The 22936-nt window shown below is 45.3% G+C and overlaps 1 protein-coding gene across 14 annotated transcripts in view; it reads left to right on the top strand.

Moving 5' to 3' along the window:
- The window catches only part of EXD3 (exonuclease 3'-5' domain containing 3), a 353448-nt gene that overhangs the window by 70808 nt on the left and 259704 nt on the right, over positions 1-22936 (top strand). For 11 of the 14 annotated variants that reach the window (XM_014570610.3, XM_025181796.2, XM_014570611.3 and 8 more), the window contains one exon: positions 3981-4080. The exons of 1 other annotated variant lie outside the window; for it this stretch is intronic. In XM_014570610.3, the coding sequence (XP_014426096.2) occupies positions 4044-4080 (37 nt within the window). In that variant the 5' untranslated portion in view covers positions 3981-4043. Of the gene's footprint in view, positions 1-2643; positions 2831-3980; positions 4081-22936 lie in introns of all 14 variants that reach the window. 2 more of the 14 variants (XM_006117367.4, XM_075905829.1) reach the window with 1 other exon arrangement.

The following is a 22936-nucleotide window of genomic DNA, read 5'->3' as shown; positions in this document are numbered from 1 at the left end:
ATGGGAACTAATGAAGAACTTTTCTGTATGCACCCTCTCCACCCCACTCATTCTTTTAGAGACCTCTATCATATCCTCCCTCCGTTTCCTCTTTTCTAAGATGAAAAGTCCCAGTCTCTTTAGCCTCTCTTCATATGGGACCTGTTCCCAACCCCTGATCATTTTAGTTGCCCTCCCCTCTCCCAGCCTCTCTCTTCCCCTCTCCCACCTCCTTTTCCCAGTCTCCCCCAGTTTTGTTCAATAGACAGATTCCATTTTGGAAGACACGTTATCTTTATTTTGTACATCAAGAAGAGGGGCTAGGGAAGGGTAAGTGGAAGGAGGTGAGGGAGGAATGGGGCACGAGCCCCCGATGGGGAGGACTGGGCTGGCTCTGTGGGCTTCTGGGGGTGGAAGCTCTCCTGCAGCCCCCCAATTGCCTCCTCTCCCCAGATGGCAGCCTGCGGCAAGTGCAGCCGGGCTGATGGCCGAGTGCTGTGATGTGCCCAGTGTGGGTAGTCCAGGCACTCCAAGCCAGGATTGCTTTGCAAGCGGGGCACCCCTGAGAACTGTCTGTCCGGGGTGGGGGTCAGGACCCTTTAAGCACAGCCCTCGGCTAGCCTGAGACAGCATCTCCACACTCTAAGTCCTCCTCTGATGCCCTGCCGGCACTGCTTCCGGCCATCCTTAAGCCGGTTCAGGGTCCACTTAATGTGGACATGCTAGTTCGAATTAGCAAAACGCTAATTCGAACTAGTTTTTTAGTCTGGATCCGTTAGTTCGAATTAGCTTAGTTCGAATTAACTAATTTGAACTAAGTTAGTTCGAATTAACGTTGTAGTGTAGCCATACCCTGAGATAGTTAGCTTTTGTGTGTTAGTCATGTGTCTTTAAAAACTGCAGATTCTTTGGAACTCTTTCCTTTAGATTTGCTTCCCATGGGCTCTTACCTATCAGCTTGCACAGTTTGCTAAAGTCTGCCTTCTTGAAGTCCATTATCTTTATTCTCCTGTTCTCCCTCCTACTGTTTCTTAGAATCATGAACTCTGTCATTCCCTGAACACTTTCACCCCAGCTGCTTTCTGCCTTACAATTCTTAACCAGTTTCTGCCGCTTTCTTAGAGTCAAATCTAGAACAGCTTCTCCCCGGCCACTTTCTCCACCGTCTGTATTAAAAAAATGCCTGGAGTGCATTCCATGAATGTATTGGATATTCTGTTCCCAGTAGTGTTGTTTTTCCAACAGCTCTGTGAGCAGTTGACAGCACTCATCAACACCAAGTCCTGGGCTTTGGATGTTTTTATTAGTTGTTTAAAAAAAGCCTCATCCACCTCTTCTTCCTGGTTAGGTGTAGACCTCCTACTATGACATCACCCTTATTTTTTTTCCCCTTTCATCCTTACCCAGAGACTTTCAACAGGCCTGTTTCCGACTTTCTTTCTTGACCTCAGTGCAAGAGTAGACATCCTTCATATTCAACACAACCCCCCTTTTGTCCTTCATGTCCTTCCTGCATGAGCCGTGTCCTTTTGTATTAATATTCAAGTCATGAGAATTAGTTCACCAAATTGCTGTGATGCCAATTATGTCATAATTGTGATTATTCACTAATTTGTCATACTTCTTGCATGAATAAACAGAAATCTTAGATATTCATTACATTTTTCCTTTGTATTCCCTATTGTCTCTTCTGTCTTCCTATTGTTGTTATCCATGTTCCCCACAAATTTCGACCCTTCACCCAGGACTCCGTGTTCTGGACTCACCAGTGTGCTTTTGTCTTCTGTCCTTGTTGAACCTAGTTTAAAGCCAGTGGTCAGTGTGTCTCTTCTCTTCCCTTTATGGGTAGATCTCTGCTTAGCAGTCTTTGGAGCACCATCCCTTGGAAGAGGATGCCCCGGCCCTTCTGGCCAGTCCATCTGTGCTTTCTCTGTCTGGAACCCTACCCTTGACCAGCAGAAGGATTGATGAGAACATCATCTGCACCTCCAATTCCCCAGCCTAGTTCTAAGAGCCTTGTGGTCACTTCTGATTGGCTTAGTATCACACCGTGCAACGTGGATGAGCAGCACAGGATAGTAGTCAGAGGGCAGGCTGCTCCTCGGCTAGATATCTTGGCTATGGTCCCCTGGGAGGCAGCACACTTCCTGCGATCCCAGATGAGACATCTGTCCCTGGTATGGAAGATGTACTGTGTGTTGAGGGGTGGAGCAGCTTTATCCATCTGTATAACTTTATTAGCTTCAGAGGGGTAGCCGAGTTAGTCTGTAACAGGAAAAACTTAAAAAACAACAAATAGTCTAGTAGCACCTTAAAGACTAACAAAACAGGTAGATGGAAGGAACCTGAGATGGGCCCATGTAAACATGTAGATGTAGCCATCTCCAGGTTTTGTTAGTCTTTAGAGTGCCACTAGACTATTTGTTGTTTTTTAAGTTTTTCTTATAACTTGGTCAGTTTCCTGTGACTGTGAACAGTGAGTGATGCTCTCAAAGTGATGTGTATATCCCACCAGAACCTTAGGGTGCATCATCCTCAAGGGCTGTATATTGTCCTTTGAAGTGCACCTGAGACTACCACTGCTTTTGGATCACACGCAAGTGCACATACCTGAAGTCAGGATGTAACTGTCATCCAGTAACACCAATCCCTTCTCTTTCCTAGTATATTTCTATTCTTCTGTGCCTGGCTCTTGGCAAGCACACTACCCTGGGTATTCTCGAGGGGAGCGTCTGTCCTGACAAACAAGCTCTGAAGTGAGTCAGTAGGAAGGATGTTGTGGTTGAGGCCCTGGACTGGGACTCAGGAGCCGGAGCTTCTATTCCCAGCCACAGCCAAGAAACACTCAATGGTGGGTGAGCAAATGCGCGGGGAGGGGCGAGTGTGACAAGCATGTTTTTGTATCAACACTTTGCAAAATCGAAACTTCTGTGGGTTTTGTTTTTGTTCATGGGGACAAATAACCTAAAACATTCAGCATGAAGTTTTGACTGTCACTGAGCTCTGTGAAATAGGAACCTAAAAGTTAATGTTACATTGGTGTAGAAATCAAGCCGCATTGTTGAATATGTGGGAATAATTGAGATGCTATGCTCAGCTGATAATGTGCTGTCTCCCTCTGTGGGTTTAGTTTAACAGTTCCTCATGGAGGGTCAGGGTGTGGCTACACAGTCGCTGGCAGGTGTGAGTCCCAGCTTTGCTAGATCTACAGCAGTGGTCCCCAACGTTTTGGGGCTGCCAGGCGCCTGGGGGCAGGGCTACTCACATGCCGCGCGTACGGGGGTGGGGTCGCTCACGGGCCACGTGCCTGGGGGCGGGGCCAAGCATGCGCTGCATACCCGGGGCCAGCACTGGCATGTGCTGCGACCCCGGGCAGCAGCCGCCCAGGTGCCGCATCCACGGGGCCGGCACTGGCATGCGCAGCGACCCCGGGGCAGGGGCCGCCCATGCATGCGCCCGGGACTGGCACCTGCCGCACGCCCGGGGGCAGGGTCAGCCCAGATTGCTCTGCGGGCGCACATAAATGGCCCGGCGGGCGCCATGGCGCCCGCCGGCACCACGTTGGGGACCACTGATCTACAGGCACTAGCTCTGCTCAAGGAGGTGCTTAAAAACAGCAGCAAGGCCAGGATGGTGCTAGCTAGCTGCCCAAATGCATGTTGGATAGGATTGTATCAGGTGAATGGCCTGGCCTGCTGCTTTGGCAGCCATGGCCACACTGCTGTTTGTAGGTGCTTGCTGGAGCAGAGCTCGCATGCCTATGGCTGCCGAAGCAGGAATACCCCTTCCAGCAGCAGTGCAGACACACCTGTGTGTAGGCCCCCATCCTACAAACAGCGTGCGGAAGTTTCTATGAGAAATTCCATGAGATCCTCAGGCACTTTCTCCCCCACTTTGCTGAGGTTCAAACACCACTTTGTTTATGGAGTGCAAATGTATTCGTTTCTTTGCCAGACTTGTGACAGTCCCACAGCACAATAACTTTGCATTTTTCCTTTCAGAATTGTGAGCGTTGACCGCACCGTTTTAGCTCAACATTTTAAATTGGTGTCCGTCTAGAAAGGATGAGTCAGGAGAGCAGCCCAAGCGACCACATGGGGGGTGAGTTTTCTGCCTGTGCAGACATTCAGAGCCATCTGGAATGTTTTGATCGGCAAGATTTGCTATGTGCTTGTTTTACTAATTTCTGTGGTGTCAGAAAATTAAAACCTAAAGAGGAATAAAACAAAAATAGTGAATCAATTGCAGAACCAGTCGAATGTGTCTTACAATGTGCCATGAAGGTGACTGGACCTTCAAGACTCTCTGGGTATGTCTACATAGCAAAGTTATTTCAAAATAACTGCCCTTATTTTGAAATAACTTTCCTATCGTCTACACAGCCAAACGGCTATTTCAAAATAAATTCGAAATAGCGGAGTGCTTATTTCAAATTTGGTAAACTTCATTCTACGAGGAATAACGCCAAATTCGAAATAGCTATTTCAAAATAAGAGCTGTGTGGACACTTATTTCCAAATGGGGGCCTCCAGCCTTCCCAGGGAGCCCTGGTGGCCACTCCAGCCTCAACCAAGAACACTCCACTCCCTCTCCTCCTCCTTGGAGCCCTTAAAGGGGTAGACTCTGGCCACACCAACTCCAAGCCTGCCAGCCCAGAGCCAACAGTCACTGCCCCTGACCCAGTGGCCCCAAAACATGAGCCAGCAAGCCACTGGCAGCCAGCCCTCCACCGCTTCCCAGGAGCAGTCTGCGGGATCCTTCCTGGTCCAGGGTCTATGGCAGGATAGCTGCCAGCCTGGCCACCAAAGGCCACATGCGAACCCAGGAGCAGGTTTACATGACAATCAAGTTGGTCCGGTGAGACCCCCAACCCTGAGCTTCCCCTGCCTCTCCTTCTCCTTGTTTCCCCCTTCCAGCTCCCTCCTCCCAGTTTTCCCCCTCCCCTCTCCCGCCTCCTTTCCCCAGTCTCACCAGAGTTTCATTCTCTCCCTCCCAGTTTTGTTAAATAAAGAGAGTTTGTGTTCGTGAAAATACGTGTATTTTATTTGACATCAGGAAGGGGGGGTTAGGGAAGGGTAAGTGGAAGAATGTGAGGGAGGAATGAGGCATAAGCCCCCAGTGGAGCAGACCAGGGAGGCTCTTAGTGCTCCTCAGGGTGGAAGCTCTCCCTCAGGGCCTCTTGGATACTGACAGCCCCCCGATTGACCTCCCAGATGGCAGCCTGCAGAAAGTGCAGCCAGGCTGGCAGCAACGCGTCCCAGGGGCAGCTCTGGCTCCATGTTGCAGAGTGCTGTGGTATCCCGAGTGAGGGCAACCAGAGCACGCAGAGACAAAATGCTTTGCTGTCCCTCAATGAGGTAGACAAACAAGCAGGGAAATCTGAGAACTGGCTGTCCGGGGGGAGAAGAGGTGGGTCCCTTTAAGCACAGACCTCAGATAGCCTTAGGCAGCAACCCTACACAGTAAGTCCTGACCTGGTGCCCTGCCGGAACTGGTTCCGGCCAGCCTTAAGTGCGATTCAGAGTCCACTCAGTGTGGACGCGCTATTTCGAAATAGCAAAATGCTATTTCGAAATGCATTTTCTGTGTAGATGCGTTATTTCAAAATAAGCTATTTCGAAATAACACTGTTGTGTACACATACCCTCTGAGACTAGTCAGCAAGGAGAACGTTGGAATTAGACTCTGTTTTAAAATATGTTTATCACAATGTTGTAGTTTCAACAACCCCTGTCTACTCCAAAGAACATGATGTTTTAATGACAATGTCTTATGAGAGCGATTCTCAAACTATGGGGGTGCGTCTAGACTACAAGCCTCTTTTGAAAGAGAGTGTCTAGACTGCAACCACTTCTTTCGAAAAAGCCGTTTGCATTTAATAACCCTTTTTTTCCAAAGAGCATTTTTGAAAAAAGGCGTTATTCCTCGTGAAATGAGGTTTTCCGCAGTCGAAAAAACTGCCGCATTCTTTCGATTTACTTTTGAAAGAACGCGGCAGCAGTCTAGGCACAGGGGAGGTTTTTTTGACAAAAGTCCACTTTATTCGAAAAAACCCTGTAGTCTAGACACACCTGGGTCACAGCCACATGTTCACGGTGCTGGCTGAAGCCCAGGGTCAAAGCCCAAGCCCGATTCTGAGGGCTAGAAGCTGATGCCTGAGGGTTTCAGTCCTGTGTGCAGGGACTTGGGCTACAGGTCACCCAGGGCTAAAGCTTGTGGGCTTCAGCTTTGCTCCTCCCCAGGGCAGCGAGGCTTGGGTAGGCTCAGGCTTTGGTACCTGCGCCCCGTGGGGACCTGGGGAATACAGAGGATGAGAAGCTGGAGATGAGTCAACAGGGCGCCCTTGTAGCCAAGGCAATGAATGGCATATTAGGGTGCATTAGGAGGAGCATTTCAAGCAGATCCAGAGAAGGGATTATTCCCCTTTATTCGGCATTGATAATGCCACATCGGGAGTATTGCGTCCAGTTCTGGGTGATCCCCTACAGGAAGGATGTGGATGCATTGGAGAGTGTCCAGTGGAGGGCAACAAAAATGATGAGGGGGCTGGAGCACGTGATTTACGAGGAGAGGCTGAGGGTTTGGGGCTTATTTAGTCTACAGAAGAGAAGAGTGAGGGGGGATTTGATAGCAGCCTCCAACGTCCTGAAGGGAGGTTCCAAATGTTCTCAGTAGTGACAGGTGGCAGAACAAGGAGCAATGGTCTCAAGAGGCATTGGGCAGGTCTAGGTTGGATATTAGGAAAAACTCTTTCCCTAGAAGGCTGGGGAAGCGCTGGGATGGGTGCCCTAGGGATGGAGTGGAATCTCCATCCCTAGAGGTTTTTAAGTTCCAGCTTGACAAAGCCCTGGCGTGGATGATTCATTTGGGGTTGGGCCTGCTTTGCGCAGGGGCTGGACTCCATGACTCCTGAGGTCTCTTCCAGCCCTAGGATTCTATGATTCTATGAATTGGGGATGTAAAATCCCATTTCATTAGTTAGCATGTTAAACATTAACCAATTAACCAGGGCAAGCAGAGGGAGGTTGCTCCAGCCGGGCTGGTGCACCCTCCCTCTCCTCGCCCATGGCAGGTCCTGCAGGGCTGAAGCAGCTGGCTGCCCTCAGCAGGTGGGGGGCTGCTGCAACGTCCATTAGTTAACTGTAACTGTTAAGGGGGAGGTTTGCTAGTTAACCGGTTAAATATTCATATCCCTGCTCTCAATCCTGTGTAGTCCCAATCTGATATTCCTTGCAGCAGAGAGCAAATGAGCAGGAATTTTCCACCTGCTCTTCCTAGGACCTGCCACAAATCTGTTCTCAGTCCTAATTTTACTTCTGTAAAGACTGTCAGAACCAAACCCGCTACAGCTACATTTTCTAATGGTCTCGGCAGGAAAGAGGGACCTGAGAGCCATGTTATCTAGTGAATAATTTAATCACTGGAACAGTTTACCAAGGGCTGTAGTGGATTTGCTGGAAATTGTAAAATCAAGATTGAAACAGACATTACTTTAGGGAAGTTCTGTGGTCTGTGTTATGCATGCCATGCCCCCTGGTAGATCATCGCATACCTCAAGGGTGCGTCTAGACTGGCAAGATTTTGTGCAAAAGCCGCTGCTTTTGTGCAAATACTTGCCAGCTGTCTACACTGGCCGCTTGAATTTGCGCAAGAGCACTGACTTTGTAATGTAGAAAATCAGTGCTTCTTGCGCAAATACTTTCATGCTCCCGCTCAGGAAAAAGCCCTCTTGCGCAAGAATACTTGTGCAAGAGGGCCAGTGTAGAGAGGGAAGAATTGTTTCGCGCAAAAAAGCCCCGATGGCTAAAATGGCGACCGGGGCTTTCTTGCGCAAAATCATGTCTAGACTGGCCACGGATGCTTTTGCACAAAAACACTTTTTGCGCAAAAGCATCCTTCCCAATCTAGACGCGCTTTTGCAGAAATATTTTTAACAGAAATACTTTTCCGTTAAAAGTATTTCCGCAAAATCATGCCAGTCTAGACATAGCCCAAGGGTATGGGTACCTTTGATTGAGAACCACCGCTCCCACTCTCAGTGCCCTCTGTGTGTTTGGGTTGGTGTGGATGGAACATGGCTCCATGGGAGGAGGTTATAGGGGGCAGATGAATAAAGTATGTGAGAGCAAAGCTTATTGTTTTTGACCCTGCCATTAGGGTGACTCTGTGCAAGGGCAGAGTCCTTAGGCAAACCTTTTTTGTCTCCAGTGAGAGAGGTGGAACCATTGGCCAAAGAGCTCCTGGATTGTTCATTGAGGGCAAAAGCGTAATAAGATGTAAAAGGGTCTTGGATATTTATGTGGATCTTAATAATCTGAAGTTGTTATAAGTATTGGCAAGAGAGTTTGGGAAGGGATATTAAAACTTGTGCTTCAGGGCTTAAGCCAATTTCAGACTAACAGAAACCAGGATGAAACCTTCATGTGGGGCATGATGTCTCCCATGTACCTACGGGAGTGTTCTTGCATCTCTGTCTAGTACTGTCAGATACAGCATGCTGGGATAGATGACTCTGGGTCTGAATCCTTATGTAAATCCCTATGTTCCTGTGCTATGCCAGCTGTGTTACAAATAAGGCTGACATCCTATCTGGAAATTTCTGAAATCTGATCTCCATTTGTTGAACTTTCAACGCCTGATTCTGCTTCTACAACTGCCCTGCTATTTTCAGGCCCTCAATACCATTCGTTGTCTAACCCCATTGAGCTTGCCACTTAGGTAAGAGTTAAAGAAGAAGGATACTTGCATCTTTTGAAAGATTAAAATATTTTTACTGTAATTCATCTGGAATGGCAACACTTTTCTCAGGGTCAGAGACAGACAAGTATTTCCCCCTTCTCCCCTCCCTTCGTCTACAGGAAGGAAGTGCTGGCAAGGGCCCTCTGAGCTTCCTGTCAACTTCTGAGCATATTTCCAGACACAATCTTCTCCACCATCCATCACCCAGACCAGCAAAACAATTGCTGCAGTGCAACAGGAAAAACACACGTCTCTCATAAACAATTTGGAGGCTGTATGATCCCAAACCACTGGAATTCACATACAAGCCAGATTTATCTGAGAGTTACATGTGACAGGAGATTATTCAGTACTTTCTTCTCTTCCTTTTTTAACCAGATGTTTCAACTAAAATTCTCTTTTAAAGGACACTTGAAACATTTGTTTAATAAACTAGTTGCTACATTTGCAAAAGTCAATAGAATGTATACTGCCTCAGGCCACGAAAAGGACTAAGTTTGGTTTCTGGTCAGAAGCATGATGGAAGTGGTGCATTTGGCTCCGGGGCAGAAGGTGATTGGCCAGAATTATATTACTAAGGCAGATATCCCTGCCAGATGTTCAAGCAGTCATATTGAGAGTTCCACAGCAGGACACCGATGCCTCCCGGGGCATCTTGAAGAAGGAATAAATATGGTGGAGAATCTGAAGACCTCATCCCTGGTATGGGGGCAGTGGCTCTCTTTCTGAAAGGCTTAGGAGAGTTATTTATGGAACTCTGTTTCATAGAAGCTCCATTTTCCTTTTTTTGTGTCAGAAATTGCATTGCAACATGTATCTGCATTCTCAGTACAATATTCTACTCATCTTTTGTTGGGCCAGTCCTTAAACCAACAGCCAGTTTTACATATCTTTGTAATAAACTTATACTTGCCAAATTTACAGTGGAATTTCATCCTGGTTTGGATGTCCTCTTCTCACCCACAATGTTCTGTGGGGAGATATCATGCGCTAACACCAGGGACATCCTTCAAGGTTGTTTCATGACACCATCACACACTGGCATGTGCCAGGAATGAAGGGCCCATGGAAACAAGGTAGAAAAGGTTTGGCATCTAGGTTGGTAAGAGAGGTCGCCAAATCAAGAGATCTGCTTAATCAAGCATAGGCTGAGTGCTGCTCAGGAAACTTTGGATCATTTGAGTAAGTCTAAGTTTAAGGGGAAATACTTTTGAATATATTAGAATGTCAGCATCTGTTCTTAGTGGAGAAGAAAATAATTCAATGGCAAGGGCCTAACTAACTCACCTAGGGTATCTCCCATGTAGTCATCAGCTTTTCCACAGTACCCCTGAATTGTAGTTGATTGTCAGTCTTTGCTCTTTCTAAAAGATCCATCATTATTAAAATGTGTCAGTGCAATTCTATTTATAATGTTCACAATGTAAAACAGTCTGACAGCTAAATTTGGCTAAATAAGGCTAAAACCTGAATGTATGCTGTAAACTCTGTACCCAGAGAATGGGTCATTGTGTGGAGGAGACAGTTTTCATGTGAGGCTCATACAAGGCAGTTTGCAAAGGGCATACTTTAAAGCCTTGTTATCTATTATTGAACCAAGAGTAGTAAAGGTGAATCCTGTCTCTTCCACCCACTGGCCTAGGTAGAGTCATAGAGTTTCGGGCCAAAGGGGACCACTAAATCACTTAGTCGGACCTCCTATAATTTCCTAGGTTGACCACACCACCGAGCACCTGCACACTAAAATACTAGCTTTTGGCTTGTCATCTCTGCAGACGCCAGTCACCTGAAGAAGTGGGCTGTGCTCACGGAAGTTCATGATATATAGACTACTTGTTTTGTTAGTCTATAAAGTGCTACCAGGCCATTTGTTGTTTTTTAAGTTCATCTCTGCAGAGTTAGCCAGGGCTAGTCTAGCATAGGTGGAGCATCCCCCCTGGGAAGGCCTAACCATGCCAGACCTGAGTGGCTGCATCTACACTTGTGCTGTTCTAGCTTTGTGCTGGGATGGATTTGCGGCAGGATATCCCAGGGTTCTTAGCAGTGCATTGAAGTGGGCCACTCTATAAAGTCATTCACAGTGTATTATGGGGAACTTGTCTGTCCTCCTTAGCTCCTGTGCAGAAGTGCTCTTATGAGTCCTCCTGATATGACATCACAGCTGGCGTCAGCTTCTGGTCAGCTGGCATCATGGATAAAGGCATCTGGGATGACAACTCTACGAGGTGTGGCAGAAATAGAGCAGGCAAATGTGGGTTTAACCTTAAAGTACAAAGTGGAACAGGTCAGGAATTAGGAAAGAAAGCACAGCTCTTGCCTATCTTGTGGGATAGCATTGGAGAACTGACAGTCCCTGGGCTTGGTTAGCCTGAGTTTTCATTAAAAAGCAGCTGTATTTTCAGCTCAGGCTGAAGCAAAACTTGAATACAAGCATGTATCCTGCTAGCTTAGGCTTAAAGCACCCTCTCGCCTGGATTAGAGGATTCTTTGTGTGGCTGAGGAGGGTTGGAGCAATAGCACCAGAGCCTGAGGTAACTGCAGTGAGGAGACAGTCTACTCCTGTCGCTGCTAGCCGCATCCACTCTCTATTCGTTTAGTTTGTGGTGGTTTGTCTTGGAGCATAAGCCCTGTGGGTCAGGGACTGTCTGCTATTTACATTGTGTCTGTACAGCACCTAGCACCCTTACTGGGACTTAGTTTGGGGTCCTACACTGCCCCAAAATCCTGATCAGTTCTCTTGTTTTACAACCCTGTCTCCCTGTTGTGTAAGCATTTTCATTTCACTGTTTTATTAATTTGATCATAGAGGGGAAGCCATGAAAATGGTCAATATGCACAACGCTGTAATTGCAGAAATCTGCCACCTCTAGAGACTCTTGAGCGTTCCTCAGCCGCATCTGGTTCTGGCCAATCTTGAAGACAGGAGAAAGGGCTAAATGGACCTCAGGTCTGAGCCCATCTAGCAATTCTTGTGTTCCAAAATAAAGTGACAAAAGCTTTGTCTTTGTTCGGTTCCCGTTGTAGTCATTCAAGGGTCCCTTAGTATGATATGGGCTAAGCCAGCAGAAATGTGATTTGTTGACAATGTCTCTTCAGCAGCATCGCCCGCTTGAACTCAGTCACCATGTTCTAGCCGAGCTCGGCGAGGAATGCAAGGCAAGAGTAACGTGATCGTAGTTACTCCAACTGCCAAGCCAAAGCGCTGCTGCATTCTGAACTTACTGCAAATGAAAGAGAGGCACTATCAAGGGAATGACAGTCACTAGTTTTTATGGTCACCCTAAGTCAGGGAGTTGCCCCCTTCTATGGATCATAATCCTGATTAGAAAGGGGAAGACAGGATGCCTGAGCACCGATGATAAACACAGAAATCCATAAATTGCATTAGTCTTGGACGCCTTGAAGCAATAGACACGCTGTTATGCCAATGCAGCTGTGGGATAGGGCATGCACTGAAACTCATCAAATGAGTCGGTACTGCCAAAAGGTTGCTCATATGTTTAGGATGTGTCCAAAGACACCGAGCATAAGTCACCAGCATCTGAGAATTCTTCCAAGAAGATCCTTTCGTTGCTTGGGGATCTGTACACCAGCAGAGCTATCAGCTGGCTACCTGGTACATGGCAGAGGTAGTGAAGATGAAAGATTATAGGCAGCTGCTTCATCCTATTCTTATTCTTATTCATAGATTAATGGATTTCACAGTACCTGGCCAATCCTAGCTTGCCTTGTGGCTAAAACAGAAAAACAAAATGGTCGCTGGCAAAAAAAAAAAGCCTCTTCTTAAAGGGGCCATGCTGGTTTTTTTTTTTTTTTTTTTTTTTTTGCTTACTAACTGCTGTCAGGGTCCTTTTTTCCCCCCTCAACAGCTTTGGTCTTCCCCTTTTTTTTTCTCAACAGAATTTTTTTCTTGGTGTTTTTTTTGGGGGGAGGAGGGGTTCGGTATTTTGGGTTAAACCATCTGGCAACCCTATCTGGACTTGTGGCCAGGGGAATGATGCTGCTGTAATCAAGTTTCATTTTTACTTTTCTAAAGAGCAACGAGGCCGTAGAAACACAGCTAGTTCTCTGAGGGTTCTAAGCCAGTGTCTGCTCTTTGTGTATGTGATTGTGGATTTTTAAAATGAAGCTATTTTGCAAGCCCTTCCTTCCTGCATTTCTGAGAAGAAGGGAGGGGGGAATGTTTAACTGTTTGCCTCTGACGGAGGAGGAAAAACTAAAGAAAATAATAGATGCAATCCTTAGTAACTACTGACCTTTTGCTTCAGACTGGTGATGTTTTTCAGTGGTGGAGCCTCCAGAGATTAACAGCATCCTCCTTGCTATTGTACTGCCCGCTCAAAATGGGGCTAAAGTTCAGCTTTTATGATGTTCTCACTCTGGGCTTGTGAGAAAAAAGGCCACATTCCATTTCTTAGGTCAGATGAGTGCAAAAGCTAACTGAGTTCTGCAGTCTAACCTCAGGGCATTAGGCCAGTTCAGAGCGAAACTGGGAACGACAGGCAATTTAGGTAAATATGCAGCCAAATCTTCCTCCTCATAGATTCGCAGCAGGTGGCAGAGTGAGGGTTCTTTGAGTTTGCACTGTTAACTCAAAAGCACTGATTTATTTTATGATAGTGTGTTGCTTTTTCATACAAACTGTACTGCTTGTTGTTACTCGTAAAGCGCTTTTATGCTTGGTTGTTCAAAGAGTCTCTTCCGTATTGGACTGCCCTTGCTGGAAATGAATGTTATTCCCCAAGACAAAAGCCAATAAGTGAGTTTTGATGGTGATGGGATCTTTCAGCTCATTCCCAAATGAATTTCCCCCCATGTCCTGCAAGTCATTCTTCAGTCTGCTCTTGGCCTTTGGTCTCCCTGATCAGTTAGGTGTCTCCCTCTGGGACAGTTAAGTGTCCTCAGAGCCACTGGCCTTCTTTCACTGTCCATTTTGGTTGCCTTGCAGCCATCTTTTCCATTGACCTCAGTTGCTTCTGCCATTGCACAGTGTGCTGCCAGTTCCAGCAAAAATTCCTTTCATTCTCATTGTGGAAAAGTGGAATTATAGTTGCCTAGGGCTTAATGTGATGATTCCCTCCGTTAGAAAATGGAAACAGCTCTTCCAGGGATGGGGCACCATTGTATACCGAATGGGCAACTTATTTCTAAGGTAGTGTTAATGTTTTACGGCCCTCTGAGTTTTCAAATGTTGTGAAACAGAACACCACTGGCCATCACCTACAGTCCCCAGCTAAAACCTCTCCAACGCATCATTAGTGATCTTCAGCCCATCCTGGACAATGATCCCTCGCTCTCACAGGCCTTGGGAGGTAGGCCGGTCCTTGCCCACAGACAACCCGCCAACCTGAAGCATATTCTCACCAGCAACTACACACCGCACCATAATAACTCGAACTCAGGAACCAATCCTTGCAACAAACCTCGGTGCCAACTCTGCCCACATATATACACCAGCAACACCATCACAGGACCTAACCAGATCAGCCATACTGTCACTGGTACATTCTCCTGCACATCCACCAACGTAATATATGCCATCATGTGCCAACAATGCCCCACTGCTATATACATCGGCCAAACAGGACAGTCCCTACGTAAAAGAATCAATGGACACAAATCTGATATTAGGAATGGCAACATACAAAAACCTGTAGGGGAACACTTCAATCTTCCTGGACACACAATTGCAGATCTAAAAGTAGCTATCCTGCAGCAAAAAAACTTCAGGACCAGACTTCAAAGAGAAACTGCTGAGCTACAGTTCATCTTTAAGTTTGACACAATCAACTCTGGATTAAACAAAGACTGTGAATGGCTTGCTAACTACAAAAGCAGCTTCTATTCTCTTGGAATTCACACCTCCAGATCAGCTGCTAGAAGTGGGCCTCATCCTCCTTGATTGGATCCACCTGGTCATCTCCAGCCTGATCCTGGCCTGCATATTTATTCCTGCCTCTGGAAATTTCCACTACATGCATCTGACGAAGTGGGTCTTTGCCCACGAAAGCTTATGCTCCTACACTTCAGTTAGTCTATAAGGTGCCACAGGACTCCTCATCGCTTCTGCAAATGTTGTGAAACAGTTAAAAACTAAAATTTGGATTATCTTTACAAGGGGTGCCAAGCAGTTTGTTTCCCTATCACTGTCTTTGTGACTTTACTCCTGGTGAGAGCATGTCTGCATGTTTGTGTAGCCCTCTTGTGACTCCCACAAAACATATGCTGACCAGTCTCTGGAGGAGTAAGCTCCCTTTGCCATTGGAATGTCCCTGGCGTACGGGGAAGAGCTAGTCACATGAGTTTGTTCTGTAGAAAACTCTGGTTGGCACATGTGGTGTGGTTTGGACGATACAGTACACAAATATGAAGATAATCCCTGCCCTAGCAGGCTTACAACCTAAAATATAAACACATAGACGGCCTTATACAAAGAGGACAGCTTAGGTGTGGGTTATTTTTTGAGATGGTGGTTATCGCTGCATGAGCAAAACATTCCTGCCAGCAGCAAAGAGATTATCTCCAGAGAGGTTAGTTTTAACACACTTTGAAATGCACCTCTGGATGAGTGATTTATGGATGCAGCCATAAATCACATCTCTGCTTTCTCCTGTGGTGCACACCTGAAGCATGCCAGCAGTGTATGTGGTTGTGGTGGGGAGATGGCCAGCTTCAAAACCACAGACTTGTATCTTTGTTTCTTAATGTCAGGTTTTGTCGCAGTCTTTTTGCGGCTTTTCTGTGCTCCTAGTTTCATCAGTAGCATCTTTACAACTAATTTCCTCCCCTAACCCTCAAATTTGGTAAATACAGCAGAGCCAACAGCCTCCTCAAGTCCCTGGGCAAGGTGGGTGGGGGTAGCTCCATGCTCCCAGAAGGGGTGGGTTCGAGGGCAGCCAGCCCCCAGCACAGCCCAGAGTGCGGCACCCCCACCAGCCCTCCATACTGCCCTGAGTGTGCAGTGTGGCACTCCTGCAGCATTTTTAAGTGCTCAGGGCTCCAGCCGCTGCTACAGCAGCAGTGGTAGTGGCCAGGTCCCAGCACAGTTGCCCCCAGTGTCTGCAGGCCTGGGTAAATAATACCGTGGAAATAGAAATGTAGAATCGCTAGTAGGGCAGAGGCAGCTGTTTCTGCAGACTGTGTAAGTCCACTTAGAAGACTGAAGCTCACTGTGTATCTCTTTTTGTAGTTTTAAATTGAAAAGTTATTCTGCAGTCACTCAACCCTATGACTTTTCTGTTTTTATAACGAATGGTGCAATGGTACAAATTCAGGGAGGTGCGGAAGCGTGTGCATGTTAGTTTGCTTTCGCTCAGACCTTAAATTTCTCCCAGAGAAAATAGACTGAAAGGGTAAATGAACGGCTAGTCAGATAGCAGGGTTTTGACCCCCACCAAATACTTGCCTCCACCCCTTTTGTTTCCCATTTTGATTTATTATTCCAGCCAGTCCCTTTCACCTGCCAGGTGATACTGTCACTTTTCTGTATGGCTTTATGAGAAGTAATCCCATCCTGGCACATCCCATTGTCCTGGCACAACCAAACCCTGATCTTACAGAGGAAGCTGCCTACCAATATTGCTGGTCCTCCTAGCTCTTACAGTTTAGAAGGAGTTCCTGAACAGATAGACAGACTGACAAAGTCTCACAAATATAGTAGATAGGATCCATTTTCAAGTGTGGGTGTTAGGTTCTATTTATCGTACTGACATTGCATACCACCACCATGGCTAGCATGTTCCAGAGGCACGTGATTTAAATGGAGCTCTGCTGGTTTACGCCAGCTGAGAGTCTGGCCTGCATTCACCTCATTATATACTTATGCATCTGATTTTTTAAAGTTTAGGAGTAGAAGAATTAGTTTTTACTATTATTATCCATTTCCATTCTGTTCTTGACACTCCTTGTAGTCAGCTAACCAAACATTATGAACAAAACCGTTACAACTATTTGATTTTTCTTCGGCTAACTGGGCTAAAATTAGCATTATTATGTGTCTTCATTCAAGATTGTTTAACCCCAGAAAAATTTTGCCCAAAGTAGATTTCAGATTTTGCTGCAGTGAATGTAGCATGATCCTAGAAACTCAGCACAACAGGACTTCAGGCACTTCAGAGTTTTCATGAATACAGGGAAGTTTTCCTTCGGAATTTTTGAAACCTCCTAGGCAAAATTAAAACATTCCTCAGCAAGGAAGTGAGCAAGCTGGGGACTCTCCAACAGATGTAATCGTTCAAGCAAAATTTTGTTTGGCTTGGCTGAGGCTCTTCTTCATTCTGCCCTCTTTCATCCAGCCGCCAGACTGTGTCTCTGTTTTAATGTCTCTCTATTTTTGTGTCTTTCTCTCTCTGTGTCCACTCAATATCCAGTTGTAGAATAAAGCAACCAGTACTAACCTGACTATTTCCAAGATAAACTACACATCAGACTGAAAGAAGAAGCCTTTAGTTGTCACAAGGACTGGTGTCCACTCACTTCCTAGAACTCAAGGCTGGTAGTTGAGCTATGACTCGGCCAAGCCATGAGTGATTATTAGGTTTCTCTTTTGTACCTTTGGTAGAGACCTAAATATGGGCACCAAATGGGAAAACAAAGTATATGGCAAAATAGAAATCCACTTTCTTATGTGGCTAGGTCATTCCCTGTCCCCACTGAGATGCATTTTCTTCTCTCACCAGAACAAAGCTCATTTTGCTTCCTTTTATTAGAAATCCCAAATTAAGCTCTATGCTGTAAGGTCAACTTGTGCTCAGTCAGGGTATGTCTACACTGCCACCCTAGTTCGAACTAGGGTGGCTAATGTAGGCATTCGAAGTTGCAAATGAAGCCCAGGATTTAAATATCCTGGGCTTCATTTGCATCTTGCTGGGCGCCGTCATTTTTAAATCCCCGTTAGTGCGGACTCCGTGCCCGCGGCTACACGCAGCACGGAGTAGGTAGTTCGAATTAGGCTCTCTAATTCGAACTACCATTACTCCTCGTGGAATGAGGTGTACTGGTAGTTCGAATTAGAGAGCCTAATTCGAACTACCTACTCCTTGCCGCGTGTAGCTGGGGGCACGGAGTCCGCACTAACGGGGATTTAAAAATGGCGGCACCCGGCAAGATGCAAATGAAGCCCGGGATATTTAAATCCCGGGCTTCATTTGCAACTTCAAATGCCTACATTAGCCATCATAGTTCGAACTAGGGTGGCAGTGTAGACATACCCTTAGAGTAGTTAGTAACCATGTAACAAGGAACTCGGAGCTGGGCTTCTTGGGGCCTGATTGTGATACTGAAGTCAGCACTGGGTAACTCCACTGAAGTAAATGCAGTTACATTTGTGCAAGGGCAGTGTGAGATCAGTGTCAGGCCCTGGGTCTTTGTTTTCATTTCTACACGATTTACTTCATGACCTTGAACAAGTCACTTAACATCCCCTTTTATAGAAGGGGAATAACGCTTACCTGTCTTGGAAAGGCGTTGTGAAGCCTAATTATTCTTTACAGTTTCTTTAGATTTCTAAATTAAAATTGCATATGTAGTTTAATAACAAATAACATCATAATTTACCTCAGGATACAGCTCTTTAGAGCTCAGCAGGGGAACGCCGGAGCAAATACAGGGATAGCTTCACAATAGTCTCTGTTATTAACAAATATTTCTTTTACTAAGTATAGAAACTTCTGGGAATACTATGGCAACAGTAATGGTCTGAATTAAGAAAGGATGAAGACATTAATGGCAGTCACTGTAAAAAGCGTTGTTGCCCAGAAGGTCAGTAAATCATGAATCAACATTATGCCATAGGGGTCAGATTGGTTGAGAAATCAGGCTTCAAAACCCAAATGCTCCAAACCCTGCTTCCCAGAGTTGAGACTGCCCCTCTGTAATAGTGCTGATGGTGATCCTAGTCTACAGCATCAGAGAGAGAGGTGGGGTTCTTGGTAGGGATCTTAAATTTAGATTAATCAACTATCACCTCCACCACTAAGAGCCAGGAGCATGCGGCCAATGGGGGACTGCTTGAGTCCCCTGCTGGCCCCGTGCTTCCACCATACTTCTGGTTTTAAATGTAGCAAGAACCCCACGCTTGCTACATTTCAACAGTGGAAGTACTGCCAGTTCCCTGCTGCCCCTCCATCCCCCCTACCCTCACGAGATGGTGTAGGGGGGAACCGGCTCTGGTAGTCACATTGAAATCAGATACAGGACTATGTAGCACTTTAAAGACTAACAAGATGGTTTATTAGGTGATGAGCTTTCGTGGGCCAGACCCACTTCCTCAGATCAAATAGTGGAAGAAAATTTTCTTCCACTATTTGATCTGAGGAAGTGGGTCTGGCCCACGAAAGCTCATCACCTAATAAACCATCTTGTTAGTCTTTAAAGTGCTACATAGTCCTGTATTTTGTTTCACCTACACCAGACTAACACAGCTACATTTCTATCACTATTCTACATTGAAATCAGTGAGGCTTTTGAAGAAGCAAGGTACAGCTCGGTATAAGTCAGGCTGGTGTTCTCAATTCATCATCTCAGGTCTGTGGTGAAGCAGCCTGTTCTGTGGGGTATTGTGAGACATTCTGCCCAGTGTAATCAGAGGCCAGGCCTGTAACCTCCACTAGAAGTGAAGTACATACAGATTTTGCTTTGAGAACAAATGGATTTTCTTTGAAAACTCTTAATTAAAGAGGACTGAATTTTCTTGGAGAAAAATATGGGAACAACTACATATTATGGTCGACCTACAATGCTTTTATTTTGCAGTAACAGCCATCCTGCTTGTGAATCATACAATGTTCAGAGCAGTTTCTTGATAGTGGGGAAACCATGGTTCCATATTTTAAATAATAATACTTGATAGTTTAGAGTTGGGGAAGGGAGAGAGAGCTTGCTTATCTTATTCGTTCAGATAAACACCTCTCAACATCCTGTTTTTGTCATTCGAACAGGAAAAGAACGATTGTTTGAGATGTGCGTCAGTCATCATTGTAACCAGGCAGTCTCATAACCCTACCCTTTTACCATAGCAACCAACAGTCCTCTTAGAAATGTGTCAGTGGTATGATGACAGGTATCCTTTCTTTTGTACGTCAGCTTCCAGTATAGGGGCTATAACTTTACAAGCATCGTGTGTAGTGGACACCCAGAGCTTTCCCATTTTACCTCCGATAAAGAAGTAAACATGTCAGCTTTGTCTGGCATAAATAAATGGACATTGCCATTTTTACTTGACTTCTGTGGTACCTTTAGTTTCCCATACCTATTACCAGGAGTCTTGAAAATTCAGAGGTAAATTATTTAGTCTTCTAAAGAATTAAATAACAGGCAAACGTTAACCCGAGTTTATTTGTAACACTCTCAACTCATGTGTAACACACTCAGCTCATGTGAGAGAAGGGGTTGTTTGAGACAACTGTTTGCAAAAGTGAATTTGGCTCTTGGCTACTGATGAGTTTTTAGCTGTGTGGGGAAGGTCGGGGAGGGGTTGGCATCACTGAGGGAGAGGCAGTTTTTGAAACTTCCCAAACATCAAAGTAGGGTGAAACGAGATCACTGGGGAGGTTAATTGGGGTTGATCCTGCATTGAGCAGGGGGTTGGTCTAGATAACCACTGGAGGTCTTTTCCAACCCTCATCATCTATGATTTTGTGGGGTTGGGATGCATCGTTACCAATCTGTGGTGAGAAATCAAGAGAATGGTGGTGCTGTATGTGGAATTAAAGAGGAAACATTATGGTTCCAGGAAGAGAAGAAGAAAAGGGTAGTCCTATTGACTCCAGCCACCTGGCTGTGTTTCACTACCTAGAAAGATAGTCCTCTTGACGTGGGTCATGCTGCCCAACACCAAGGGGCTGCCTGCATAGACGCTGACCATTAGGCAGTGGTGCCCTAACAGATGCCGAGGGCTGCTATGATAACTTTGGCTACCAGGCCATTTAGGCCTTCTTAGCTCTACTTCATTTCCCCACAACCTAACACCACCTGACAGGGTGGACCTACCCTGCGACAATGACAATTTTGTGTCAGTTTCTTTATTAACCATCTTTAAAACAGATTGTATCATTGTTTTTAGCTCTGCCTCTTCTGTTACCTCCTGATGTGCTTATTTTGTATCACTGTGAAGAAACCTGTTATTTTTGTTTATCTTTATTGTAATGTATTGTCCCAACCCTCATACATGTGTTATATGTGGTAACGTGCTGTATAAGTTGGCTGTTCAGGATAGGCATCAGAATGCAAATATTAAAATAAATATGACAGAAGTACAAAAATGAACAGTGGCAGTTTTAGCTATTCTGTTGTGTCAGCATGAATGCAAAATAACCAGGGATTGCATTTCATTGTGACTAAGTAGGAAATGTGATCCTGGCAGTCTTTGGAAAGTATGTGGACATTTTGGCTATACCATTAGATGTCATTTAAAACACATGTTCCCAGGAAGAGAATGCATAGCTAATTGAGCTGAAGGAGGTGGAATGATAGTAATGAAAAACTCAATGCTGGAGATTCTCCTAAATCCGGATGGGCTAAACCATTGCCATTCAGAGACTGAATTGCCTGCTTCTATTCCCTTTTCTGATTTACTGATTGCCTGGCCCCATTCCTTCCCCTGAAAGCCAGAGATGCTTTAAACCAGAATGGGGTTATGTTAGCTGGCTGTAAGTCTGATTTTTTAATTGGATGCACCTAGTGTTGAAGCATGACAAGTTTTGCAGAAGGAATTAGAAAAAGCCAAAAGCAGCACAGAATCCCCAGTTGTCAGGAACATGTTTCAGAGCTGTTGGATTGTGGGTGGCCTCCTTTCTTTACATTTCTGTTTTTCTCCATTTGGTTTCTAACATTATGCCAGGGACTCTTCTCATGCTCGTGGTGCATCTTACAGAGAGTTAAATGAGTCTTTTGGGGGGTGAGAGAGCCTGCAGCACAAAGCAAGGAGGACGTGGCAGGATCCAGCGATATTGTAGTAACAAGACCCTAATTTTAAAAATCAGCGAATTATTTAAAGTACAGTCCTTTTGGCTAAGTAACTATAATCTCTAATTACTAGATATTCCCATTTCACTAGCTAGCCAACATGTTGGCAGTTGGCACTTTTTCCTACATGTCTGAGTAAAACCCAGTAGTACTGAGCTGTTTAACAAGTCTATAAAGCACAGGAAGAGTAGCACACCCTTCTGCCTTTTTAGGATGAATGTACTATTACAAAGCTATTTCTGCATACTTTCAAATGATTCGACATTCCTCTACTGCTTGTTTTGCCTCTCCTCTTAATGTCTGCTTTCTCCTAATGAGCTCTGCAATGTAGTTATGATGCAGGGCTTCAGAAGGCATATTGAGAAGTACAATCCTGGTTCTTATAAAATTGCCCAAACATTTAAAAAATGTGTTGCTTTGTGATACATGAATTCATACAAATTAGTATCTATTTACAAAGAAAAGTATATCATTCAGTCATTCATGATTACAAGAGCAGTTCCCTGTAAAATCATGTTCACAAGCTCAAAGAATCAAACTGTAGTAAGGCTGGAGAGGCTAATTATTCCAACTGCGTGTAGCTGAAGTTTAATTAAGAACAGGTCAGGCTGAAAACTTTAAGGTTATAAATATCTGTTCGTTACTTAGAGTGGAATTTTGTATCTCTTTTTTTAATCCTGAATGTTAGTCTGAAAATTCCAAGTTAATGGTACCTTAAGAAACAGTCTCTATAATCACTAGAAAGGATAGAAATTCATCTTCAGTATCGCCCAAACAATTTTAACTTGGTCCCTGCATCCACTAACCTTGCTCTCTATGTACTCGGTGCATCCTGGGGTCAGGAGACAAATGTTTGGCTGAGGCACCATTGACAAATCTAGGCAGTTTATTACTTCTCATGTGGAATCAAGACAGTTGAGATGGTGATAGATGAGTGCGATTACCCGCAACCCTGCTCTAGCTTGTGAGGTTCTCATTTCTTGAGTTGTTAGCTCCAGACTCACTGCCTACACGCGTGCATAGCTTCACAGCACGATACCATGCAGACATTTGCAGTCCTCTTTTCTTTTGCAGAATTGTCCCAAATAATCATTCTGATGCCTTGAAGATGTCAATTGAGGAAGCCTGTTTGCTGGGTTTTAGGATTATTTTATGCAAAAACCACAGGGGGAGAGTTAAGGCTCTTTTATGACTTAATAGATAGATGAGTGGATTTGGTTTGGCTACCATTGTGTTTATTATCTTTCTCTTGTTA

The sequence above is a fragment of the Pelodiscus sinensis genome, chromosome 22 (assembly GCF_049634645.1).
Source record: "Pelodiscus sinensis isolate JC-2024 chromosome 22, ASM4963464v1, whole genome shotgun sequence".
Classification (NCBI taxonomy): domain Eukaryota; kingdom Metazoa; phylum Chordata; order Testudines; family Trionychidae; genus Pelodiscus; species Pelodiscus sinensis.
Note: the sequence above shows the minus strand (reverse complement) of the source record. Positions and strands in the feature narration are given on the sequence as shown.